The 20,535-nt window shown below is 43.5% G+C and overlaps 1 protein-coding gene across 2 annotated transcripts in view; it reads right to left on the minus strand.

The window, feature by feature from the left end:
• slc12a9 (solute carrier family 12 member 9) overlaps nucleotides 1-19,908 on the minus strand; it is a 47,750-nt gene extending 27,842 nt beyond the window's left edge. The window contains exons 1-6 of one of the 2 annotated variants that reach the window (XM_062958165.1): nucleotides 19,781-19,908; nucleotides 13,880-14,140; nucleotides 8,550-8,684; nucleotides 7,413-7,544; nucleotides 4,151-4,441; nucleotides 3,798-3,905 (exon numbers count right to left, since the gene is read on the minus strand). In XM_062958165.1, coding sequence (XP_062814235.1) covers nucleotides 3,798-3,905; nucleotides 4,151-4,441; nucleotides 7,413-7,544; nucleotides 8,550-8,684; nucleotides 13,880-14,102 — 889 coding nt within the window. In that variant the 5' untranslated portion in view covers nucleotides 14,103-14,140; nucleotides 19,781-19,908. Of the gene's footprint in view, nucleotides 1-3,797; nucleotides 3,906-4,150; nucleotides 4,442-7,412; nucleotides 7,545-8,549; nucleotides 8,685-13,879; nucleotides 14,141-19,110; nucleotides 19,188-19,780 lie in introns of those variants that run through there. The other variant, XM_062958166.1, reaches the window with a different exon arrangement.
• Nucleotides 19,909-20,535: the final 627 nt, after the last annotated feature.

Here is a 20,535-nt window from a genome sequence, read left to right on the forward strand (position 1 = left end):
TGTTTAAACTACAGGTACAACAAAAGTTTCAGTTGACGCCTGAATTTTACAGATTAAAGTTCAGAACTTTAAAGAGGGACAGACACCAAAGTTTTGCGCAAGTTGCTTCAAAGCAAGCTCAATACTTTGACAGCTGGGTGAAGACTTCTGAAGTAGATTCCTTTCTGCAACTTGAACTATTGAAGCTGGAGCAGCTCTTTCACCTAGTTCCCTCAGAATACAGATGGCTAATTCAAGACCGAAACCCAAAGACAGCCAACGAAGCTGCAGTAATGATTGACCAGCTAATTACCTTGAAAGAAGGTTTTAGGAAGGAGGAAGAACCAAAAGAGAAAAAACCTCTAAAGCCGACGTTTTACCCTCACGCACGCACACAGATGCAAAGGGGAGGTTCAGGAGAAAACACCGCCTATAGGAAGCATGAGGCAGTTGCAGGCCAAGCCAGGCCTGAGGAAAAGATAAAATGTTACCATTGTGGAAGGCCAGGGCATCTTAGGTATCAATGTAACTTAATCAAGAAAGACAGGTCTACTTTCTTTGTAAATAGAGCTCCAATAGAACAAGAAGTAGAACCTGAAGTTAAGTCTAGAAGCCCTGATGCGAGGCCAAAAGAAAAACAATTTCCTTTCAAGGGAAATCTCTGAAGACTATTTAGAATCTATTGTCATAGATGAGATACACACGCAGGGATGGAGAGACACTGGGTCGGATGTCTGTATTATACGTCCTGAAGTGGTCCCACAGAGATACCAACATCCCTCTTCAGAGATAAATTTAAAGGGGATAGGCCCGTCGATACCAACCCCTGTAGTATCCTTACCCATCAAGTACAAAGGCTGGGAAGGATTATGGGACTTCGCGGTCTGCGCGGATATCCCATACAAATGTTTGATTGGGAATGATTTAAATGGAAAAGTTAGGAATTGGCAGAAAGAAGCTGATAAACATGAAGGCAACATGGAGGTCCACACTCCAAAGGCCAAGTGTTTAACCATCCAAGCTAGCTCAGAGCAACTTCCTGAGTCTAGTTCGAACATCATTGAGTTGGTCAGCGGAATAGAGGGAAAACAAGAGATACTGCGAGAGCAGCTAGCAGATGAAACATTACAACCTTTGTTCTTGCAAGCTCAGAGCGCCACAGGAACAGAAGAAAGTAAAACTCCTAAGTTCGTACTTGAGGAGGGAGTTTTATACAGGAAAAGTACAAGCCATAAGACTTTGAATAAGCCAGAAACACGTACCCAAATAGTGGTACCTGTAAACTACCGGAAACAACTGTTAAATGTGGCCCATGACAATCCACAAGGAGGGCATTTGGGGGTTAGAAAAACCACCCAAAGGATCAGCAAGAACTTTTTCTGGCCTGGCATGTATCAACATATCAAGGAGTTTTGCAGGTCGTGCGATACTTGCCAAAGGTTTAGCACGGGAAGAGATAAGACCAAAGCTCCTTTAGTTCCCATGCCGGTTGTTGGGGAACCCTTTTTCCGAGTAGGGATTGATCTAGTTGGTCCTTTGTATAAGCCCAGTCGGAGAGGATACAAATATATCCTCACAGTAATAGACTATGCAACCAGGTATCCAGATGCAGTGGCTTTGACCAATATTGAAACTTCCACCGTAGCCAATGCGCTGTTATCAATTTGGGGAAGGACTGGATTTCCCAGAGAGCTTGTGTCAGACCTGGGGACTCAGTTCACCTCGCGGCTAATGAAGAAGTTATTAGAGTTGTGCGGAATTAAACACCTAACGTCCACACCTTATCATCCGCAAACGAATGGCCTAGTAGAAAACCTGAACAAAACACTAGTGAAAATGATCAAGGCCTATAGCCAGCAGAGACCCCATGACTGGGACACCAAGTTGCAGCAGCTGTTGTTCGCATATCGATCAGTCCCACAGGACAGCACTGGTTACTCGCCTTTTGAATTGTTATTCGGAAGGAGGGCTCGTGGACCCCTTGATTTGATCAGAGAGCACTGGGAAGCAAGCCCTACGCCAGATCCTGTTCCTGTCGACGACTACATCAAGGATCTTCAGTCAACATTAAAGATGGCCAGGGACATCGCCCAGGAACATCTTATGGCGGCCCAGGAGCAACAAAAGACCCGGTACGACGCAACGTCGAGACCCCGAGACTTCAACGTCGGAGATGAGGTCCTGTTTTTAACACCCAACAAGAACAACAAACTACAGATAGACTGGACTGGACCGTGGAGGATCGTCAGGAAGCAGAACCATGTGAACTGTGACATCCTAGATGAACAATCAGGGATTGAGAAACGGGTGCATGTAAATATGATTAAGCCGTATGTAAATAGGTCAGCAAATGTAATGTAGTAGCTGATGCTCTATCCAGAGCACCTTGATCGGAAGACTTACAGGTTTGTATTTAGAGTTTAAGGTATGATGTTATGTTTATATATAGATATGTATTTTGTGTTACTCTCTATTATTTTTGCTTATTCTGGGTCTAGAAAAAGCAAAAATAATCTTTCTGGGTTGGAAGGTATGTAAAGATGTCATGATCATTGTGTTTTATTCATGATTGCTATGTTTAGGTTGACTGTTTAAGGTTATATATTTCAGCTATTCTTATACAGAAGCTGGGAGCCTCTAAGGCATGGCCAGGAAAAGGGGCGTGGCTTCACCTTGCTGGTGGAAGCCATAGAATTCAAAATTTAGCAGTTGGAATTCGGCAGTTGGAGTTTGTCGGTTGAGCAGAGCAGTTGGTTCTATTCAGTGGGAAAGGAGTGTGATTGAAATAAAGAGATTGTGGGAGGAAGTTGAGCAGCTAGAGAGTTTTAGCGGAGAAGGGCTAAAATTAAAGTTGCTGAGCCTTTAGTAGGAATAACTAAAGAGCTGAGGTTACATCCCTAAGTCATAGAAGGACTAGGGTTAACCAGTTAAACTCCCCAGTCCAAGTTTGATCGGGTACAGATCAATTAAGTTCAAGAAGGACAGTATTCCTAACTGAAAGAAACAAGTCTTATAAAGCTAATACCATACTAAGCTCAGTGAAACGATTGAAAAGTCTTGCAACACTTACTGTACAGAAGTAACATCGTTCAACTTAAGTTATAACATTCTTGCAACCATCAAGCTTTGTACTATAAATAAACAAGTTACTGTTTCTTCAAATGTTGCTCATTATTTGAGCAAAGCATCTTTCAAAGGTGGTGGCAGCGACAACATAGAAAAGTGAAATACATAGAGGTAGAAGGTGAACCCTTCGCATTTTGGTGGCAGCGGTGGGATCCAAAAAGGTTCCATCCCTGTCATCACGTCAAGTCTTCACATAATTGGTGGCAGCGGTGGGATCTGAAGGGATTCCATTCTCTGTCACGTCAAGTCATCACAATTATTATTATTATTTTTATTATTATTATTATTATTATTATTATTATTATTATTATTATTATTATTATATTATGACACAGCAAAGGCTGCTGTTTGCTGTGTCATACAATTATTATTATTATTATTATATTATGACACAGCAAACAAGATAGATAATAAGAAATTATTATTATTACTATTTCAGCATATCTAAATTTTAGCCATGTGCGGCTTCCCTCTCTTTAGAATTCAGCTTTGCATTTGGCACCATCTAGTGTTCAGTCTTGTAATTACAAGCTAAAATGGACTTTTCAACCATTTTCAGTTTTAGACAGTGCCCTGGTCCCTAACCCATTTAAGCAAGGGAAACTAGTAATCTTAAACGCTGAACATCCGTGTCATAAATTATTCTTGTAATATACATGCATGGAGCTTTAGGAATGCTACAAGATCCTCACCTGACATGTTGGAGCCTGCCATGATCCCTGTGCAGCCGTTGAACATGACGGCAAAGACGGTGGCGAAGGACATCATGTTGTTCGTGGTGTAATCGCGAGAATACATGGCTGCAAAAGGAGGAAGATGAGGAGAGGAAGAAAAAGAGCTCTTCAACCTGCATTTCTATCAGGCATGGGCCAACTTCGGCCTTCCCTCCAGGTGTTTTGGACTTCAACTCCCACAATTCCTAACAGCCTACCGGCTGTTAGGAATTGTGGGAGTTGAAGTCCAAAACACCTGGAGGGAAGGCCGAAGTTGGCCCATGCCTGGTATATATCCTGTGCCTGAAGGCAGCTTCAAATTGCCTACCTACCGTAGAGGTTGTCTCGGAGGGTGGAGACGTTGAACCCAGTGAAGGAGGCGTTGAAGCTGTGGTTGCCGTCACGGGAGATGGAGATCTCCCTGGGGGAGACGGCGAAGAAGCTGGCGAAGATGGTGACCAGGACCAGGTTGACCACCAGGAAGATGAAGAAGGCGGCCCGGGAGTAGATGTGGGAGCCCACCAGGCAGACCAGCAGGCAGAGGAAGAGCACCACCGAGCCATATAAGAAGCTGTACAGGTAGCCCTGGGGCAAGGCCTTCGAGCCTGGTGGCACCGACCCATCTGCCAGGGAGGAAAGGGCAGGATCAACGGGTATCTGAGCACCTCAACCTTGCCTGGACCCCCATATCCCATCACCACAACACTGCAGAAATGCTTCATTTTTCTTAGAGCAATGTAGCTTTTCAGGTGGGGTTGGACAACAGGTCCCTCACTGTGGACTGGTCCTACAATGTCCTGTTTTCTCTTTCAAGAACAGCCTTAAAACACTGTAGTAAGTAAATGAAAACTGCTTTACTTCAGCAAAACATAAAGTACAGCACACTAGGTGGAATAATGCAAAAGGAAGCAAGGAAGTCTTAGGGCAAGCACAGTCTCTGATAAATTCCCGAATCAAATGGCAGTCTTACTTCAGACAAAGAAACAGCAATAAATCCTTAGGAACAGTTTCCCAGATACAGACTTGAAGCAGGTACAAGGGGAGCGAAGGCTTAGGCTTTTCTTTGTTACCAGCAAGAGCTGGCTGCACCTTCTTCTGATTTATAGCCCTGAGTCCCCTCACAGCTGCTCGGGCAGTTCCTAATTACTTAGCTGCATTTCTGGCACCTATTCTAGCTGAATGACATCTCTGCTCTGTTTCCTTTAGCCTTTCCTGAAATGTGGGTACTTGCAAAATCTCCTCCTCAGATTCATGAACACTTTCCTGCTCCCCTTCCTCGTCTGAAGAAGAGGAATCCCTAACATACAAGACCTAGAGTAGGGCATCCCTCTTGTTTAGATTAACCAATAGAATCTGCGGATTTATTTATACGTTATTATATGATCAATCACATTTTATTGATTAGCCCGTCGGCTGTATCAAAACATTTAGCACATAGACATACATACAACATACAACCCGCGGCACAAAAGAAGTTAAAATAAACAAGCTGTTAACAAGATCCCGTTCAGGATTCTGGATTTTTTTTTGGCATAAAAATATAATGACGTTTATTTGCCAAAAAGAAAAAGAAAAAAAAGAAACCCAGAATTGAAGTAAAATACATGATTGATGAAAGAAAGAGGGAAGGTCTAGCTACATCTGACTTAAAACTATACTTTGAGGCGGCAAAACTTGAAAGTAGCAAAATTTTGAATCTGAAGGGAATAGACCTGAGATTAGGGTGGCACTCTTATCTCTGGTATGAAAAAAAAAAGATAGAAAATAATTTTGTTTTATAAGGTCCTCAATTCTTAAGATATGGGAGAAATATATATATAAAAGTTATACGAAAAAACATTATTATGAATATCACCATTAGAGGCCTCCCAAAGAAGAAGAATAGGGTGGGAAAATTGGCTTAAATATAAAGGTTTATTAATAAAAAAAAGGGAATTGGGCACTAAAAACACAACAGGAAATGAATAAATTAGGCCGGGCTGTGGCGCAGCTGGCTAATAACCAGCTGCAATAAATCACTACTGACAAAGAGGTTGTGAGTTCGAAGCCTGGGTTGGGTTAAGCCCCCAACCATTAAATAGCCCAGCTTGCTGTTGACCTATGCAGCCCCAAAAGACAGTTGCATCTGTCAAGTAGGGAAATTCAGGTACGCTTAATGCGGGAGGCTAATTTAACTAATTTACAACATCATAAAACTGCTAGCAAAACACGAGGAAAGGAATGGGGAAGTACAGCCACTAGTGGACGGTGAAGCAACAGCTCCCCCTGTGGCCGGAATCATGAAGCTGGAAAAATGTTAAATGCCTCTGTGTCTGTCTATACTGTATGTTGTTTGTCTGTTGGCATTGAATGTTTGCCATATATGTGTTCATTGTAATCCGCCCTGAGTCCCCTTCGGGGTGAGAAAGAAAGGCGGAATATAAATACTGTAAATAAATAAATAAATAAAAATATTTCCTGGTTTCAGTATTATCGCATAAGGAGGGGTAGATCATAATCAGGCTCGGGAGGGAGAGTCTTATGGCGTCTATAAAGCAAGATTTGGGCCCATCTTAGCGTCAAAGTCTCCTCCCAAAATGACAGAAGCATTTGAGTTCTGCATTGTGAGATCACCAACATACATTTCCAAATCGGATCACTGGGTTCTGATTTGTGATTTCCTCTTCAGTGGGGTATTTATACGTCTCTGAACTTATCCCCAAAATTGGTCCTGGCAACTGGATGGAGGCTTGGGTGAGAACAAGATTCCTCTCCAGATGTTGTTGGACTGCAACATCCATAAGCTCCCAGCCAATATGGTCAGGGGTGTGGACAGGGCCATAGCCAGAAAAAAATTTCGGGAGGGGTTTTGAAAATTTCGGGGGGGGGGGGTTGAACCCCTAGCACACACCTCTCCCCGCTACAAAGCTGTGAATATCTGCTTGAAATAGTGCCTGGAGGGACTCTTAATGTTTTGCGTCTCGTAGACTTAGCATGGGGATTTGGTTAACCAGTTAAAATTCGTGAGTAAACCAGGTTTTTTTTATAACCTGAAAAATTTCGGGGGGGGGGGGGGGTTGAACCCCTAGCACACACCTCTCCCCGCTACAAAGCTATGAATATCTGCTTGAGATCGTGCCTGGAGGGACTCTTAATGTTTTGCGTCTCATAGACATAGCATGGGGATTTGGTTAACCAGTTAAAATTCGTGAGTAAACCAGGTTTTTTTTATAACCTGAAAAATTTCGGGGGGGGGGGGGGTTGAACCCCTAGCACACACCTCTCCCCGCTACAAACCTGTGAATATCTGCTTGAAATAGTGCCTGGAGGGACTCTTAATGTTTTGCATCTCATAGACATAGCATGGGGATTTGGTTAACCAGTTAAAATTCATGAGTAAACCAGGTTTTTTTTATAACCTGAAAAATTTCGGGGGGGGGGTTGAACCCCTAAAACCGCCCCCTCGCTACAGGCCTGGGTGTGGAATGCTGGGCATTGGAACCCAACAATGCTTGGATCCTGGGGCAGATAGATCTGTTTATTGAGTAGTCCACTGACCATGGGATAGTGGGAGTTATTGTCCAAAGAAGGGGACTTTTCTGAACCCACGCTCACCTGCTCCAAAGTCATCCAGAATGGCTTCCACCAGGCCCAGGACATAAACCCCGCAAGCGCAGACGTTGGCCAGGTAGAACATCAGGCCGATGCTTCCCCCGAACTCGGGGCCCAGCGTCCGGCTAATCATGACTGAAGAAGGATGCGGTTAAGGCCACATTTCAAAGAGGAAAAAGAGGGAAACACAGAAGGTGTCGCACCTCAGGGTAGCTTCACCTTGCTGTATACACCAAACTGCTCACAGGTTAAAGTCTTTATAGTTTATTAGAAAATAAAAGATAAAAAGCTCTTCAAAAACAAAAGTAAAGTTCCAAAAATTCGTTACAAAATAAAGCCTTAGAGCATAATTCAAGAAATCACCAAAAATAAACAAAGTCCCATTAGAGCATGACAAAGTCCCAAGAACATGAACGCAAGAGCTGCAAGATAATCCAGGAAAACAAGAGCTTGCTTCTTGGCTAAGCGAAAAGTTGCTTTGACAAAGGTTTGTCTCCAAACACATGGCTTTAATACCCTTTGCAAAACATGAAAGCATTTCTTTGGCCTCTGACCTCCTTCTTGTTTGCTATAATGTGCACTGTACACTTTGCTTATCCACTATTGCAACCTCATTGTTTTTAACCTGATGTTTTAATTCTGTGTTGTGTTTTTTTAACTTATTGTGTATATATTTATTGGTTTTTGTTTTTGTCCTTTGATGTTTTATATTTTATCATTGCTTGTATTTTGATTTTGATTTTGCTGTAAGCCGCCCCGAGTCCCCTTCGGGGGAGATGGAGGCGGGATATAAATAAACTTCTTCTTCTTATTATTATTATTATTATTATTATTCTCACACTCCTTTGAACTCTGAATTCCAAACAGTCAGCTTGATCTAAGGTTCCCGTTTCATCAAGGTCAGCCTGCTCGTTAGTTTGCTGAGCCTCATTATCAGACTGAGAACTGTCCTCCTTTTCTAAGTTAATTTGCACCTGGCTAGTTTCAGTACCAACAACATCATTCCCTGCTGTGGGAAAATGAACTTGCACTCTCTGCTCCTCATCTTCTACAACAGGGACATTTTGAACCTGATTTTGAACCTGAACCTGATTCCCATCATCCTCATCTAAGTCAATGTTAGTCACAACAGAAGGATACAGTAGGCGCCCCCGGCCTGGACGGCCCCGTTGGTGGAGATGGCGCAGACGGAGAGGACGGTCAGGGAGATGATGAGGTAGGCCACCACCAGCATCAGGAGAGACTGCAGGAAGCCCGCGTGGCCCACCACGAACCCTGCAAGAGGAGGAGGAGGAGGAGGCAGGACATCACTGGGTGTCAGGCATGGACCGGATGGGCTTGGGAGGGCTCACCTTTGCCAAACCTAGGCTGACAGGGCCTCTTTCCACATTATAATATAATAATAATAAATTTATTTTTATATCCTGCCCCATCTTCCCAACTCACATGGGGACCAAGCCCAAAATACACAATATATACAGTTACTAGCTGTGCCCAGCCACACGTTGCTGTGGCATTGTCTGGTGGTGTTGGTGAGAAATTGTTGAGCTAGTGGTGGTACTGAATGTGTTGAGCTAGTGGTGGTACTGAAATTGTTGAGCTAGTGGTGGTACTGAATGTGTTGAGCTAGTGGTGGTACTGAAATTGTTGAGCTAGTGGTGGTACTGAATGTGTTGAGCTAGTGGTGGTACTGAATGTGTTGAGCTAGTGGTGGTACTGAAATTGTTGAGCTAGTGGTGGTACTGAATGTGTTGAGCTAGTGGTGGTACTGAATGTGTTGAGCTAGTGGTGGTACTGAAATTGTTGAGCTAGTGGTGGTACTGAAATTGTTGAGCTAGTGGTGGTACTGAATGTGTTGAGCTAGTGGTGGTACTGAAATTGTTGAGCTAGTGGTGGTACTGAATGTGTTGAGCTAGTGGTGGAACTGAAATTGTTGAGCTAGTGGTGGTACTGAAATTGTTGAGCTAGTGGTGGTACTGAATGTGTTGAGCTAGTGGTGGTACTGAAATTGTTGAGCTAGTGGTGGTACTGAATGTGTTGAGCTAGTGGTGGTACTGAAATTGTTGAGCTAGTGGTGGTACTGAATGTGTTGAGCTAGTGGTGGTACTGAAATTGTTGAGCTAGTGGTGGTACTGAATGTGTTGAGCTAGTGGTGGTACTGAATGTGTTGAGCTAGTGGTGGTACTGAAATTGTTGAGCTAGTGGTGGTACTGAAATTGTTGAGCTAGTGGTGGTACTGAATGTGTTGAGCTAGTGGTGGTACTGAAATTGTTGAGCTAGTGGTGGTACTGAATGTGTTGAGCTAGTGGTGGAACTGAAATTGTTGAGCTAGTGGTGGTACTGAATGTGTTGAGCTAGTGGTGGTACTGAAATTGTTGAGCTAGTGGTGGTACTGAATGTGTTGAGCTAGTGGTGGTACTGAAATTGTTGAGCTAGTGGTGGTACTGAAATTGTTGAGCTAGTGGTGGTACTGAAATTGTTGAGCTAGTGGTGGTACTGAAATTGTTGAGCTAGTGGTGGTTTTGAATGCGATTTCCTGCTTCTTGGCAGGGGGTTGGACTGGATGGCCCATGAGGTCTCTTCCAACTCTACTATACTATGATTCTATGAATGTCTGTTGTATGGTTGTCTTTATGTTTAGTATGCATTTGGTTGTTTGTGTACTGTGAAAGTGATGAGGATAGAGGACACTGTTTATGTTGGATTAGTGAGACTCTACTGTATATTTGTAATCTTTTATTATCTGCCTAGAACTGCCCCTTCTACACAGCTGTATAAAATGCACACTGAAGTGGATTATATGGTAGTGTGGACTCAAGATAATCCAGTTCAAAGCAGATAATATAAGATTATAAATGGGTTATATAGCATGAGTCTGCCCTGCCACATAATCCAGTTAAAATCTGATAATCTGTATTTTATAGGCAGTGTGGAAGAGGCCTAAATGAGGCCTAACTCTGCCTGTGCCCTGGGCTGAGTGGGTTGCTAGGAGACCAAGTGGGCGGAGCTTAGCCTTTTAACTGGCAGCAGTTGGATAAAAACAATTATTCCTCTCCCTCTAATTAGGACTTTATTTTTCTTTTCTTTTTGTTGTATGAACGTAGAGGCATGGATGAGGGGTTGTGCTGCCAAGTTTAGTGTTTCTGGGATGTGTAGTTTTGTTGTTTTGTCCTAGGCCGAAATTTCATTACCCTTTTATATATATAGATAGATATTACAGGAGCCCCGGTGGCAAAGTGTGTTAAAGAACTGAGCTGCAGACCGAAAGGTCCCAGGTTCAAACCCCGGGAGCGGCGTGAGCAGCCGCTGTTAGCTCCAGCTCCTGCCAACCTAGCAGTTTGAAAACATGCCAATGTGAGTAGATCAATAGGTACTGCTCCGGTGGGAAGGTAACGGCGCTCCATGCAGTCATGCCCATGGCCACCTGACCTTGGAGGTGTCTACGGACAACGCCAGCTCTTTGGCTTAGAAATGGAGATGAGCACCAACCCCCAGAGTGTGAGTAGATCAATAGGTACTGCTCCAGCGGGAAGGTAACGGCGTTCCATGCAGTCCTGCCAGTGGCCACATGACCTTGGAGGTGTCTACGGACAAAGCCAGCTCTTCAGCTTAGAAATGGAGATGAGCACCAACCCCCAGAGTCAGACATGACTTGGACTTACCTTTACCTATAGATATTACAAGTATATTATATTATAATAATAATAATTATTATTTACAGCCTTTATATTTCACCCTTCTCACCCTGAAGGGGACTCAGGGCGGATCACATTACACATATAGGCAAACATTCAATGCCTTTTAACATAGGACTAAGACAAACAACATAGCTCCGAGCGGGCCTCGAACTCATGACCTCCTGGTCAGAGTGATTCATTGCAGTGATTCACTGCAGCTGCTCTCCAGCCTGCGCCACAGCCCGAGCCCAATAATTATGATTATTGGAATATTATAACAAAATAATATATGTTTTAAATTTATATATTGTAATTTTATATTGTATTTAATAGTCTTAATTGATTTTATGTATTGTTTGATATTGTTTTTATGTGGGCATTGAATTGTTGCCATTGTTGTAAGCTGCCCTGAGTCCCTTCAGGTGAGAAGGGCGGGATACAAATGTTGGAAATAAATAAATAAATAAATAAATTCATTATATGTATTATGAATATGTTATATTATAATAAAAACAATTATTATATTTATAATAGATATTAAAAGGTAAAGGTTTCCCCTGATGTTAAGTCCAGTCGTGACTGACTCTGTGGGTTGGTGCTCATCTCCATTTCTAAGCCCAAGAGCCGGCGTTGTCCGTAGACACCTCCAAGGTCATGTGGCCATTGGCATGACTGCATGCAGTGCCATTACCTTCCCGCCAGAGCGGCACCTATTGATCTACTCATACTCTGTGGGTTGGTGCTCATCTCCATTTCTAAGCCCAAGAGCCGGCGTTGTCCGTAGACACCTCCAAGGTCATGTGGCCATTGGCATGACTGCATGCAGTGCCATTACCTTCCCGCCGGAGCGGCACCTATTGATCTACTCATACTCTGTGGGTTGGTGCTCATCTCCATTTCTAAGCAGAAGAGCCGGCGTTGTCCGTAGACACCTCCAAGGTCATGTGGCCAATGGCATGACTGCATGCAGTGCCATTACCTTCCCGCCAGAGCGGCACCTATTGATCTACTCATACTCTGTGGGTTGGTGCTCATCTCCATTTCTAAGCCGAAGAGCCGGCGTTGTCCGTAGACACCTCCAAGGTCATGTGGCCATTGGCATGACTGCATGCAGTGCCATTACCTTCCCGCCGGAGCGGCACCTATTGATCTACTCATACTCTGTGGGTTGGTGCTCATCTCCATTTCTAAGCAGAAGAGCCGGCGTTGTCCGTAGACACCTCCAAGGTCATGTGGCCAATGGCATGACTGCATGCAGTGCCATTACCTTCCCGCCAGAGCGGCACCTATTGATCTACTCATACTCTGTGGGTTGGTGCTCATCTCCATTTCTAAGCAGAAGAGCCGGCGTTGTCCGTAGACACCTCCAAGGTCATGTGGCCAATGGCATGACTGCATGCAGTGCCATTACCTTCCCGCCAGAGCGGCACCTATTGATCTACTCATACTCTGTGGGTTGGTGCTCATCTCCATTTCTAAGCCAAAGAGCCGGCGTTGTCCGTAGACATCTCCAGGTCATGTGGCCACTGGCATGACTGCATGGAGCGCCGTTACCTTCCCGCCGGAGCAGTGCCTATTGATCTACTCACATTTGCATGTTTTCGAACTTCAGGAAACAACTGAAGACTTGGATGTTTTGGCAGGCCTTCGGAGATACAGTCATTAATTAATCAGCCCCAGAGGGTTTTTAATACGCTATCCTGTATTTATTACGGTCTTACCATGTATGTGTTTTAAATGCAATTTTTATCTTGTATTGTTGTTTTAATTGATATATTGTACTACTGTTTTATCTTTTTATATTGTGACTAGCTGTGCCCGGCCACGCGTTGCTGTGGCGAAGTCTGGTGTTCTGGGAAATAAAGTATTGAGGAATTGGTGGTAGTTAAGGTCAAGGGTCAAGGTTTTACCTTACATTAAGTCCATTATAAATGGGTTTTATAGCTGTGTGGAAGGGCCTTGAGTCTACACTGCCATATAATCCAGTTCAAATCAGATAATCTGTATTTTATAGGCAGTGTGGAAGAGGCCTAAGTGAGGCCTAACTCTGCCTGTCCCCTGGGCTGAGTGGGTTGCTAGGAGACCAAGTGGATAAAAACTATTGGATAAAAAAAATTGGATAAAAACAATTATTCCTCTCCCTCTAATTAGGAGTTTATTTTTCTTTTCTTTTTGTTGTATGAACGTAGAGGCATGGATGAGGGGTTGTACTGCCAAGTTTAGTGTTTCTCGGATGTGTAGTTTTGTTGTTTTGTCCTAGGACGAAATTTCATTACCCTTTTATAGATATAGATTTGTATTATGTTGCTTATATTTTGTCCTTATGTTGTTTGGGCTGCTGCCCCATGTAAGCCGCCCCGAGTCCCCACGGGGAGACAGTGGCAGGGTATAAATAAAGTATTTTTTTTTTAATTAACTGCTAGGTTGGCGGAAGCTGGGGCTAACAGTAGGAGCTCACTCTGCTCCCCAGATTCAAACTGCTGGCATTTGGGTCAGCACGTTCAGCAGCTCAATGGTGGCTCCTTGTTAAACATATCTTGCTATCATTCACAATTTTCAGAATAAAGACATTCCCCTAATACAATATGACCCATATCTAACAAAATACGTCCTCCCTAGACATTTCCAGCATAACTGTTATGATTTGCTTCCATCGGAAGTTATTCATTCATTGCTATGATCCATATTTTTGCAGTCAATCCAGGAAAGCCTCTCCTGCGGATTTTGTAGCTCAAGTTCCATGTCAAAAACGAGGGCCTGTTTGGGACCCCCAGGATCCCCCCACTCACTCACCGATGCGCATGAAGACCACGATGCTGAACATGGAGAGGACGGTGGGCACGATGACCCCGAAGAAGGTGGAGAGCTGCCTGGCCGGGTCGGGGTGGGGCCCCCCGGAGCCCCCCATGACCCCCACCACCAGCGGGGCCTCCTCCTGCGCGACCCCCGGCATCTCCCCTTCGCCCCAGACGCGGAAGAGGCGGTAGCTGAGCAGAGGGGAGCTCTCCGTGGACATGGGGGCCGGGGGCACCGGCAGCGGGGGTCCCCAGTTACCTAGGAGGAGAGCAGGAGACACGTAAGCCAACTCTGTGATGCAGCGGCTAAAAAGGCCAGTGCGATTCTCGGCTGCATCAATGGGAGTCTAATGTCCAGAGTGAGGGAGCCCTTTCTTGCACTCAGGTTCTATTATCCACAATTGCACAGCCGGCCCCTTCCACGCACCCTGAATAGTTCCACTTCTGCTTCGTAATTGATATGGTTGTGTGTTCATTTTAAGATGTTTGAAATAATTGCTTTGCTATGTTTTAATCTTGTAATTTGTATTGTGCTTGGATTGTACATCAAACTGGTGTTTTTAAGGGCTCGTCCCCATGTGAGCCATGGTGAGTCCCTTCGGGGAGATGGAGGCGGGTTATAAGAAATTATTATTATTATTTTATTATGACACAGCAAACAAGAAAGATATGCTGGATTTCGTATCACAAAATCACAAGTCGAACACTTCCCAAGTGTCTAGGACTGTGTGATGTATTATTATTATTATTATTATTATTATTATTAGTATTTTATTATGACACAGCAAACAAGAAAGATATGCTGGATTTCGTATCACAAAATCACAAGTCGAACACTTCCCAAGTGTCTAGGACTGTGTGATGTATTATTATTATTATTATTATTATTATTATTATTATTATTATTATTATTATTATTATTATTTTATGACACAGCAAACAAGATAGACATGCTGGATTTCGTATCACAAAATCACAAGTCGGACACTTCCCAAGTGTCTAGGACTGTGTGATGTATTATTATTATTATTATTATTATTATTATTATTATTATTATTATTATTATTTTATGACACAGCAAACAAGATAGATATGCTGGATTTCATATCACAAAATCACAAGTCGAACACTTCCCAAGTGTCTAGGACTCTGTGATGTATATTATTATTATTATTATTATTATTATTATTATTATTATTATTTTATTATGACACAGCAAACAAGAAAGATATGCTGGATTTCGTATCACAAAATCACAAGTCGAACACTTCCCAAGTGTCTAGGACTGTGTGATGTATTTTCGGATGATGCGCGCAGATCCCAGCAGGGTGGCCTTTTGCAGTTGGCAGATCGTAATTTTGTCAATGTCTATCGTTTCCAAATGCCGGCTGAGATCTTTTGGCACGGCACCAATTATTATTATTATTATTATTATTATTATTATTATTATTATTATTATTATTATTATTATCTTTGCGTGCTCATTTTCCAATACTTTTGCAGGTTTGTGATCCCATTAGTTCTTTACTGCTGGGAGGGGGTACTTGAGGCATAAGTTGTTGTTGTTGTTATTATTATTATTATTTTTATTAGTATTATTGCTCCTAGCCCTGCTATTTTCTACTTTAGCCAGACCTCCTCTGGAACAATACTATGTTCTGTTCTGGCCGCAAACCCTTCGGGGAGATAGAGGCAGGTTATAAGAAATATATTATTATTATTATTATTATTATTATTATTATTATTATTATTATTATTATTGTATGACACAGCAAACAAGATAGACATGCTGGATTTCATTATTATTATTATTATTATTATTATTATTATTATTATTATTATTATTAGTCTTAGCCCTGCTCTCTTCTACTTTAGCCAGAACGTACCTGGAACAATATTATGTTCTGTTCTGGCCTCAAACCCTTTGGGGAAATGGAGGCAGGTTATAATAAATTATTATTATTATTATTATTATTATTATTATTATTATTATTATTATTATTAGTCTTAGTCTTCGTCTTAGCCCTGCTCTCTTCTACTTTAGACAGACCTCACCCGGAACAATACTATGTTCTGTTCTGGCCTCAAACTCTTCAGGGAGATGGTTATAAGAAATGAATTATTATTATTATTATTATTATTACTATTATTATTATTATTATTATTATTATTATTATTATTATTATTAGTCCTAGCCCTGCTCTTTTCTACTTTTGCCAGACCTCACCTGGAAGAATACTATGTTCCAGTCTGGCCGCCAATAATAATAATTATTATTATTGACACAACAACATTGTATGACACAGCAAACAAGATAGATATGCTGGATTTCGTTTCACAAAATCACAAGTCGAACACTTCCCAAGTGTCTAGGACTCTGTGATGTATTTTCGGATAATGAATGCAGATATTATTATTATTATTATTATTATTATTATTATTATTATTATTATTATCACACCCTGTCTCCCAATACGGGACTCAGAGCAGCTAACCAATATTCAATGTCAACAAGTATCCAGAGCAGAGTGATTGAAATGGTTAAAGGTTCGAACGCTATGAATCCCTTCGAGGAGCGGCTTATTGAGCTTGGTCTGTTTAGCTTCCAGAGGAGAAAATTGAGACCCATCTTTAAATATCCAAGGCGGAGTGAGTTTAGGTTGCTGTGTGTTTTCCGGGCTGTCTGGCCATGTCCTAGAAGCATTCTCTCCTGACGTTTCACCCACATCTAGGGCAGGCATCCTCAGAAGTTGTGACGTTTGCCTCTCCAAAGACACAAATAAGTGAATTTTAGTCACAAGAGATTCAAGGATAATATTAGAGAGAGGAATGTGGATTCCCATCACGGGGTTGTGGACTCTCCTTCTTCAGAACCCTCTGAAGGCAGGGTTGTTCTGTGTTTTCCAGGCTGTCTGGCCATGTCCCAGAAGCATTCTCTCCTGACGTTTCGCCCACATCTAGGGCCGGCATCCTCAGAGGTTGTGAGGAATAATAATAATAATAATAATAATAATAATAATAATAATAATAATATGGTTGTTGTGTGTTTTCCGGGCTGTCTGGCCATGTCCTAGAAGCATTCTCTCCTGACGTTTCACCCACATCTAGGGCAGCATCCTCAGAGGTTGTGAATAATAATAATAAAATAATAATAATAATAATAATAATAATAATAATAATAATAATAATAATAATAGGGTTGTTGTGTGTTTTCCGGGCTGTCTGGCCATGTCCCAGAAGCATTCTCTCCTGATGTTTCGCCCACATCTAGGGCAGGCATCCTCAGAGGTGGTGAGGAATAATAATAATAATAATAATAATAATAATAATAATAATAATAATAATAATCCAGCATATCTATCTTGTTTGCTATGTCATAATAAAATAATAATAATAATAATAGGGTTGTTGTGTGTTTTCCGGGCTGTACGGCCATGTCCCAGAAGCATTCTCTCCTGACGTTTCGCCCACATCTAGGGCTGGCATCCTCAGAGGTGGTGAGGAATAATAATAATAATAATCCAGCATATCTATCTTGTTTGCTATGTCATAATAAAATAATAATAATAATAGGGTTGTTGTGTGTTTTCCGGGCTGTCTGGCCATGTCCTAGAAGCATTCTCTCCTGACGTTTCGCCCACATCTATGGCAGGCATCCTCAGAGGTTGTGAGGAATAATAATAATAATTAATAATAATAATAATAGGGTTGTTGTGTGTTTTCCGGGCTGTCTGGCCATGTCCTAGAAGCATTCTCTCCTGACGTTTCGCCCACATCTATGGCAGGCATCCTCAGAGGTTGTGAGGAATAATAATAATAATTAATAATAATAATAATAGGGTTGTTGTGTGCTTTCCGGGCTGTCTGGCCATGTCCCAGAAGCATTCTCTCCTGACGTTTCGCCCACATCTAGGGCAGGCATCCTCAGAGGTTGTGAGGTATATATGGGCATTTTCCAGAAGCATTCTCTCCTGATGTTTGGCACACATATATGGCAGGCATCCTAAGAGGTTGTGAGGTATATATGGCCATGTTCCAGAAGCATTCTCTCCTGAGGTTTCGCCCACATCTAAGGCAGGCATCCTCAGAGGTTGTGAGGTATATATGGCCATGTTCCAGAAGCATTCTCTCCTGACGTTTCGCCCACATCTAGGGCAGGCATCCTCAGAGGTTGTGAGGTATATATGGCCATGTTCCAGAAGCATTCTCTCCTGACGTTTGGCACACATATATGGCAGGCATCCTAGGGAGGTTGTGAGGTATATATGGCTATATTCCAGAAGCATTCTCTCCTGATGTTTCACCCACATCTAGGGCAGGCATCCTAAGAGGTTGTGAGGTATATATGGCCATGTTCCAGAAGCATTCTCTCCTGACGTTTCGCCCACATCTAAGGCAGGCATCCTCAGAGGTTGTGAGGTATATATGGCCATGTTCCAGAAGCATTCTCTCCTGACGTTTGGCACACATATATGGCAGGCATCCTAGGGAGGTTGTGAGGTATATATGGCTATATTCCAGAAGCATTCTCTCCTGATGTTTCACCCACATCTAGGGCAGGCATCCTCAGAGGTTGTGAGGTATATATGGCCATGTTCCAGAAGCATTCTCTCCTGACGTTTCGCCCACATCTAAGGCAGGCATCCTCAGAGGTTGTGAGGTATATATGGCTATATTCCAGAAGCATTATCTCCTGATGTTTCGCCCACATCTAGGGCAGGCATCCTCAGAGGTTGTGAGGTATATATGGCCATGTTCCAGAAGCAATCTCTCCTGACGTTTGGCACACATATATGGCAGGCATCCTAGGGAGGTTTGTGAGCTATATATGGCTATATTCCAGAAGCATTCTCTCCTGACGTTTGGCACACATATATGGCAGGCATCCTAGGGAGGTTTGTGAGCTATATATGGCTATATTCCAGAAGCATTCTCTCCTGACGTTTGGCACACATATATGGCAGGCATCCTAGGGAGGTTTGTGAGCTATATATGGCTATATTCCAGAAGCATTCTCTCCTGACGTTTGGCACACATATATGGCAGGCATCCTAGGGAGGTTTGTGAGCTATATATGGCTATATTCCAGAAGCATTCTCTCCTGACGTTCCGCCCACAGCTAGGGCAGGCATCCTCAGAGGTTGTGAGAGACTTCTCCAGCGGGGGGTTGGACTACATGACCCTTTGGGGACCCATTTCCAACCCTTTCCTTTGAGATCCCGAGCCTACCTTGGATGGCTCTTGGCTTCTATCAGCTGCTGACAGCTCGGCCGGGCTTTGGAAGCGGATTTGGGGATCACATGGGAAACTGAGTCACATGAGCGTGACATGTCCAGCCGGGGCGGAGGATGGGGACCTGCCTGGCTCGGCCTGTCAATCACGGTCTTCTTGATCTCTGGACAAAGGCGGTTTGTGGCTGGGATGCGGAGATGCTCCATCATCATGCAAGGACATTGAGGATGGGTTGAGATGGATTGGGAAGTGCATCAACACTAGGCATGGGCCAACTTGGGCCCTCACTCCAGGTGTTTTGGACTACAACTCCCACCATTCCTAACAGCCTCGGGTCCCCAAAGGGGACCCGAGGCTGTTAGGAATGGTGGGAGTTGTAGTCCAAAACACCTGGAGTGAGGGCCCAAGTTGGCCCATGCCTTTGTCCTCTTGGTGTCAATCAAAGGATCATCATCATACCCACGTGATGGGAGCCTGAGTCCAAAACACGCCTGGCCTTTGGCTTGGCGTTATTCTGGGATGCTGGTTCTGAACCGTGCTAACTCCACAGTGTAGACGCCCCGGATTCTGTCCCAGTGCAAGAGGCCTCCTAGGTTAGATTTGTTGGCACAATGTTGCAAAGCCCCTTCCTCTCTCCTCCGCTTCTTTCCCCAGGAAAAGCACCTACCTAACCTCCTCGACGCGCCTCCGGGTCCAACCGGCTCTTCGTTTTTTCTCCTTCTTCTCTTCCTTCCGGGGCCGGGGGAGGGACGCCGAGCGCATCCGCCGCGCCCCCGGCAGAAGGGAGGATGGAGGAAGAGGAGGAGGAGGAGGAGGAGTCAGGGAAGGAGGGAGGGAGGGATTGAGAGAAGGAAGGAAGGAAGAAGGGGAGGAATGGAGGAGAGGGAGGGAAGAAGGAAAGAAAAGTAGGAAGGGAGGGAGAGAGGAAAGAGTAGGGGAGGAAGAGAGGGAAAGAAGGAAGAAAGAAGAGAAGGAAGGGATTGAGAGAAGGAAGGAAGGAAGAAGGGGAGGAATGGAGGAGAGGGAGGGAAGAAGGAAGGAAGGAAAGAAAAGTAGGAAGGGAGGGAAAGAAGGAAGAAAGAGGAGGAGTAGGGGAGGGAGGAAAGAAGGAAGGAAGGAAGAAAGGAAGGAATAGAGGAGAGAGAGGGAAGAAGGAAGGAAGGAAAGAAAAGTAGGGAGGGAGGGAGAGAGGGAAAGAAGGAAGAAAGAGGAGGAGTAGGGGAGGGAGGAAAGGAAGAAGGAAGGAAGAAGGGAAGGAATGGAGGAGAGGGAGGGAAGAAAGAAAGGAAGGAAGGAAGGAAAAGGAAGGAAGGAAAGAAGGAAAGAAAAGTAGGAAGGGAGGGAGAGAGGAAAGAGTAGGGGAGGAAGAGAGGGAAAGAAGGAAGAAAGAAGAGAAGGAAGGGATTGAGAGAAGGAAGGAAG

Source organism: Anolis carolinensis, chromosome 6 (genome assembly GCF_035594765.1).
Source record: "Anolis carolinensis isolate JA03-04 chromosome 6, rAnoCar3.1.pri, whole genome shotgun sequence".
NCBI classification, from domain to species: Eukaryota; Metazoa; Chordata; class Lepidosauria; order Squamata; family Dactyloidae; genus Anolis; species Anolis carolinensis.